The 6,535-nt window shown below is 48.9% G+C and overlaps 1 protein-coding gene across 1 annotated transcript; it reads right to left on the reverse strand.

Moving 5' to 3' along the window:
- Positions 1-612: 612 nt before the first annotated feature.
- On the reverse strand, positions 613-6,167 carry RAB29 (RAB29, member RAS oncogene family). The gene is made up of 5 exons (XM_085044228.1): positions 6,024-6,167; positions 4,203-4,274; positions 2,975-3,156; positions 1,144-1,265; positions 613-740 (listed from the first exon to the last, which is right to left on the reverse strand). Exons 1-5 carry the CDS (start codon positions 6,145-6,147, stop codon positions 623-625), a joined length of 618 nt encoding a protein of 205 aa, XP_084900354.1. The 5' UTR covers positions 6,148-6,167; the 3' UTR covers positions 613-622.
- Positions 6,168-6,535: the final 368 nt, after the last annotated feature.

Below are 6,535 nucleotides of genomic sequence, written 5' to 3' on the forward strand. Positions count from 1 at the left end.
GAGGTGGTGATGAGGATGAGGAGGAGGAGGAGGAGGAGGAGGAGGAGGAGGAGGATGAGGAAGATGAAGAAGAGATGAGATGAAGAAGAGATGAAGAAGAAGAAGATGAAGAAGAAGTAGATGAAGAAGAAGAAGATGAAGAAGAAGAAGATAGATGAAGAAGATGAAGAAGAAGAAGAAGAAGAAGAAGAAGAAGAAGATGAAGAAGAAGAAGATGAAGAAGAAGAAGAGGATGAAGAAGAAGAAGAGGATGAAGAAGAAGAAGAGGATGAAGAAGAAGAAGAGGATGAAGAAGAAGAAGAGGATGAAGAAGAAGAAGAGGATGAAGAAGAAGAAGAAGAAGATGAAGAAGAAGAAGATGAAGAAGAAGATGAAGAAGAAGATGAAGAAGATTGAAGAAGAGGTGAAGAAAATTAAGAAGATATATGAAGAAGATGTGAAGAAGATAAGATATGAAGAAGATATGAAGATATATGAAGAAGATATATGAAGAAGATATATGAAGAAGATATATGAAGAAGATATATGAAGAAGATATATGAAGAAGATATATGAAGAAGATATATGAAGAAGATATATGAAGAAGATATATGAAGAAGATGAAGATGGAACGTCAGTGCCTTCAGCAGCAAGCCCAGCCTGGAGGAGAGGTCTCCTTGATGTTGATATAATCCCCACTGCCAGCAGAGGAGCAACTTCCATCTCCTGTGGAGGAGGAGATCATCTTCTCAATCAGAACCCTGAAAAAAAAATAAAAATAAACATTCCTGAGTTGGATTTGTGGGTTTTTTGGTGGTTTTTTTTTTAACCAGCAGCACTGGGCAGTGCAGAAAAGGAATGAAAAGTAAAAAGCACTGGGCAGTGCAGAAAGGGAATTAAAAACAAAAAGCAGAGCTCAGAAGGACATAAAACTCTAGAAAATTATTAAAATTATTATTAAATCAGGTTTAGTGATTTATTAAAAATATTAAAAATTATTCAATTATTTTTTAATTTAATCATTAAAAAGCAGGTTTAGGAATGTGGACACCTTCCATCATCCCAGGGTGCTCCAAGCTCTGTCCAGCCTGGCCTTGGCCACCTCCAGGGACATCTCTGGGCTTGGAATGACCTCCTGGCCACAGCAGCAGGATCTGCTCCTACCTCATGGCCTCGTTGATGTTCTTGTTCTCCTTGACAGACGTTTCCACCCATCCTGCAAATCCATTCTCCTTGCTGAAGCGATCCACTTCCTCCCTGCTCACTGCCCAGGGGGACAGGTCACACTGCAAAGCAGCAATCAGCACAAAATCCCTGATTATTTTGGGGTTGGGGGGATTTTAAACCCACCCAGTGGCACCCCCTGTCCTGCAGGGACAATTCCCACCATCCCAGAGGGATCCAATCCTGTCCAGCCTGGCCTTGGACATTGCAGGGATGGAGCAGCCAGGGTTTTGTGGGATTATCTGTGCCAGGGTATCAGCATCCTGACAGGGAATAATTCCTTCCCAAAATCCCAGCTGTGGCAGTGGGAAGTGATTCCCTGTGGCCCTAAATCCACTTGGTGCTCCTCAGGCTCTGCTGACGCTGGGGAGAGCAGAAATACTGAGAAACACACAGAAATGCAGACAGAAAACACACAAAAACACAGAGAAACACAGAGAAACACGTAAAAACACACAGAAACACAGAGCAACACACAAAACACACAGAAATACAAACAGAAAACATGCAGAAACACACAAAAACACACAAAAACACACACAGGAACACACACAAAATCACACAAACCAAGCCACAGGAACACACACAAAAAACCCACCCAGAAACACACATGAAACCACACAAGAAATCACACAAACACACATAAAACCCACACAGAAACACAAAAGCCACACACAAAAATCACACATGAAATCACACACAAAAAAAAAATCACACGTGAAAAAATCATACATAAAAATCACACCAAAAAATCATACACAAAAAAACACACGTGAAAAATCACACACGAAACCCACCCAGAAACACAGAGAAACACACAAAACACACACAAATTCATACAAACACACAAAATCACACACAAAATCATGCAAAACCCACCCAGAAACATAAAAACAGAACCACACAAACCACACACAAAATCACACACAAATTCATACAAACACACACAAAACCCACTGAGAAACACACAAAACACACACAGAATTACACACAAAACACACACAAAATCACACAAAACCCACCCAGAAACACAGAGAAACACACAAACCACATGCAAAATCACACACAAAATCATACAAACCCACAGAAACACACACAAAATCACACACAAAATCATGCAAAACCCACCCAGAAACATAAAAACAGAACCACACAAACCACACACAAAATCACACACGAAAAAATCACACATAAAATCATACAAACACACACAAAACCCACCGAGAAACACAGAGAAACACATAAAACACACATGAAATCACACACACAAAATCATCCACAGAAACACACAAACACAGAGAAACACACAAACCACACACAAAATCACACAAAACCCACCCAGAAACATACAAACCACACACAAAATCGCACAAACACGCAAACCACACGCCAAATCACACACAAAATCACACAAACACACACAAAACCCACCAAGAAACACACCAAGCACACACAGAATTCCACACAAAACACACACAAAATCACACAAACACACAAAACCCACCCAGAAACACACAAACCACACACAAAATCATACAAACACACACAAAACCCACCCAGAAACACAGAGAAACACACAAAACACACACAAAATCACACACAGAACACACAAACACAGAGAAATGCACAAACTACACACAAAATCACACACAAAATCATACAAAACCCACCCAGAAACACACAAAACACACACAGAATTACACCCAAAACACACACCAAATCACACAAAAACACCCAAAAACCCATCCAGAACCCAGGCAGAGCTCCTCACCTTGTTGGCCAGCAGCAGGCAGGGCACAGGACTCCCATCTGGCAGCACCAATTTGCTGTCCAGGTCCTGCTTCCACTTCTGGCTGTTGCTGAAGGTGCTGCTGTTGGTGACATCAAACATGATGACACAGGCAGAGGCTTCCCTGTAGTACAGCCGAGTCATGGATGTGAACCTTTCCTGCCCTGGGAGGCCAAAAACAGAATAAATCACCACCCAGAGGGGCTGGGTTTGGGGTTGTTCATGCAAACAGTGTGTTTGTACATTGATTTTTCAGCTGGTGTTGATGATTTGTGGAGATTCAGGCACTGAGCTCTGCTCTGGGAAGGTCTGAGGTGACAGAATCAGGGGATGCCAGATGGGTTTGGGTTAAAAGGGACCTGGAAAATCACCTGTGTCACCCCCTGGGATGGCCAGGGACACCTTTCCCTGTCCCAGGGTGCTCCAAGCCCTGTCCAGCCTGCCCTGGGACACTCCCAGGGATGGGAAACCACAATATTCCCATCATTCCCAATGTCACTCATTGTCCCCTCAATCCCCCTGGGTGTCCCTGGGCACAAGGAGGGCATAGTGCCAGCCTGGCCCCTCTGCTCCCCACTCCTCAAACTCCTCCTTGGGGCCAAAACCAAAACCATTTACTTGCTGCAAGCCTTGCTCTGCCAACTTCTTCCTGCTGCCTTTTTCAGCATCCCAGAGGAAGCCACAGCCCTGGTTTGCTCCCCTCCCCACATCCAGAGGTGGCATTTTGAAAATGCTGCTGCCCAGAGCTCTGCTGGCTCCAGGGGGATTTGGGGAATTCATTTCCCTGCCTCCTCACTGCACTCCAGCTCGTGGAATTCTGTCCCTCAGAGTGTGTCTGGTGGCAGGAATTTGGATTTGAACACGAGATTTGGGGCTGAGCAGTCTCAGATCTCAGCCTGTGCCACACTCCCTCTGCTCTGGCTCTGGAGCAGGGAATTCCTCTGGAGCAGGGATTGCTGTGTGCATTCCTGGCAGGTGGACTTTTAATTAAATATTTAAATTACTCCAGCAGGCTGGAGGCAAAGCAGAGCAGCCCTGCCCCTGGAACCCCCAGGCTGCTGGGATTTATTTCTGGAGCAGAAAGAAGAGGAAGAAAAAGGAAGTTGCCAAGAAAGGGGGAAGGGAAGGGGAAAGCAGAGGAAGAGGAAGGGGGGAAGGAAGGCAAAAAAGGGCAAAACATGGAGAAAATATTCAAAAACCTTTCCAATACCTGCAATGTCCCAGAGCTGCAGCCGAACCGTCTCTGAGTCTGACCACTGAACCACCTTCAGAGCAAAATCCACTGCAGAATCCCAAAAAAAAATAAAGAAAGGAAACCATTCAGGCCATTCTGCAGCCCAGGGCTCATTCCTCCCCAGCCTCTCCCCACCTCCCAGGGATCACAGAATCCTCCCAAATTTTGGGTCTGTCACCAGCCAACCCCAATTCCAGGCTGGACAGGGCTTGGAGCAACCTGGGATAGGGGAAGCTGTCCCTAAAGCTGTCCCTAAAGCTGGCCCTAAAGCTGTCCCTAAAGCTGTCCCTAAAGCTGTCCCTAAAGCTGTCCCTAAAGCTGTCCCTAAAGCTGGCCCTAAAGCTGGCCCTAAAGCTGGCCCTAAAGCTGTCCCTGCCCAGGGACGAGAGGAGCTGGGAGGTTCCTTTCACCCTGAATCACCCCAAATTTGCTGCAAGCAGCCCAGTGAGCCCAAAGGGGAATCCCTGGGCTGTTCTCAGCCCCTGATGTGTCACTGCAGGGCAAAACCTGCCCAGCTCCACTGGCAGCCAGACTGGAACTCACCAAAAGCAGGAACCAGGGCTAAAAAAAAACTAACAAAAAGTCTGCAGCATTTCCTGCTGGGCACAGCCCACAGCTCTGTGGCTCCCCAGAGTTTTCCACTCCTAATCCATCCCCTCTCGTTCCTGAATAAGAAGATTTAAACAGCTGTGCTCAGCCCTCAGGTTTTTGGGAGATTTCCGGGGTAAACCCTTGGCAGCTGCTGCTCCTTCCAGGTTGTTCATTGACACAAAAAAACCCAAATCCCTCTCAGCCCCGCTCCCAGCCTCCTCCTTACAGACTTTCCCAAGCCCTGCCAACCCCTCAGCATCACCTTCAGGCTGTTTGACTAATCCTGGTTCAGTTCACGATGGTTTTAGTGGGATAAACTGAGCCTCAGTCAGTCCAGGTCACAGCTTTTTGGGGTGGTTTTTCCAAGGGGTGGGATTAAGATGGGGAACCCCAAATGAGAGACAGAAAGAGAGATAAACCCCCCCGGGGGGCTCAGGGGGTTAATTAATGCCAAACCAGCGCTGCTGGTGGTTTTACTGGGATAAAAACTGAGCCTGTAAGCTCAGTCAGCCCAGGTCCCAGCTTTTTGGGGTGTGATTGCAAGGGGTGGGAGAAGGATGGGGAACCCCAAATGAGAGACAGAAAGAGAGATAAAACCCCTCGGGGGCTCAGGAAAAGTCTGGGAACTGATGTTCCATAAACTAGCGATGATGGACGGCTGTTCCTATCCCAAATTCCCAATCCCACAGCGGGAGAGGAGAGGAGAGGAGAGGAGAGGAGAGGAGAGGAGAGGAGAGGAGAGGAGAGGAGAGGAGAGGAGAGGAGAGGAGAGGAGAGGAGAGGAGAGGAGAGGGAGAGGAGAGGAGAGAGGAGAGAGGGGAGAGGAGAGGAGAGGAGAGGAGAGGGAGGAGGGAGGAGGGGAGGAGGGAGAGGAGAGGAGAGGAGAGGAGGAGGGAGAGGAGAGGAGAGGAGAGGGAGGAGGAGAGGAGAGGAGAGGAGAGGGAGAGGAGAGGAGAGGGAGAGGAGAGGAGAGGAGAGGGAGAGGGAGAGGAGAGGAGAGGAGAGGAGAGGAGAGGGAGGAGAGGAGAGGGAGAGGAGAGGGAGAGAGGAGAGGAGAGGAGAGGAGAGGAGAGGAGAGGAGAGGAGAGGAGAGGAGAGGAGAGGAGAGGAGAGGAGAGGAGAGGAGAGGAGAAAGCAAACAGGGACAGACAGGGTGTTGATACCCGGAAAAGCCCCGAAAACGCCGGGAACCCCTGCAGGGCTGACCTCCCACGGTGGATTTGTAGTGCCGGTTGAAGCTGTCGTTGGCGTAGCGCTGCACCAGCGAGGTTTTGCCCACCGTGGCGTCACCCACCACCAGCACCTTGAACATGCGATCGCGCTGCCCCATCCCGGCCCGGCCCGGCTCGGCTCGGCGCTCATGTGATGGTCAGCTGGGGCTGCGGAGGAGCCTGCATGGCCTGCCGGGACTTGTAGTTTGTTGTGTTCCGCTGGGGAGAGCCCAGGGCAGCCGCACATCCTGCCACGGGCATCCTCCAGTCCTGCCCCAGGCATCCCCTGCATGCCCAGATTCTGCCCCGGGTATCCTCTACATCCCCAAATCCTGACCCGGGTATCCTCTACATCCCCAAATCCTGCCCCGGGCACCCCCAGACCCATCCCTGTGCATCCCCTGCATCCCCAGATTCTGTCCCGGGCATCCTCTGCATCCCCAAATCCTGCCCCGGGCATCTCCAATTTCAGCCCTGCACATCTCCTTTATCCCCCAGTCCTGCCCC

This window comes from Lichenostomus cassidix, unplaced genomic scaffold, assembly GCF_008360975.1.
Source record: "Lichenostomus cassidix isolate B80296 unplaced genomic scaffold, HeHo_3.0 unassigened_scaffold_chr26, whole genome shotgun sequence".
In the NCBI taxonomy this organism is placed as follows: domain Eukaryota; kingdom Metazoa; phylum Chordata; class Aves; order Passeriformes; family Meliphagidae; genus Lichenostomus; species Lichenostomus cassidix.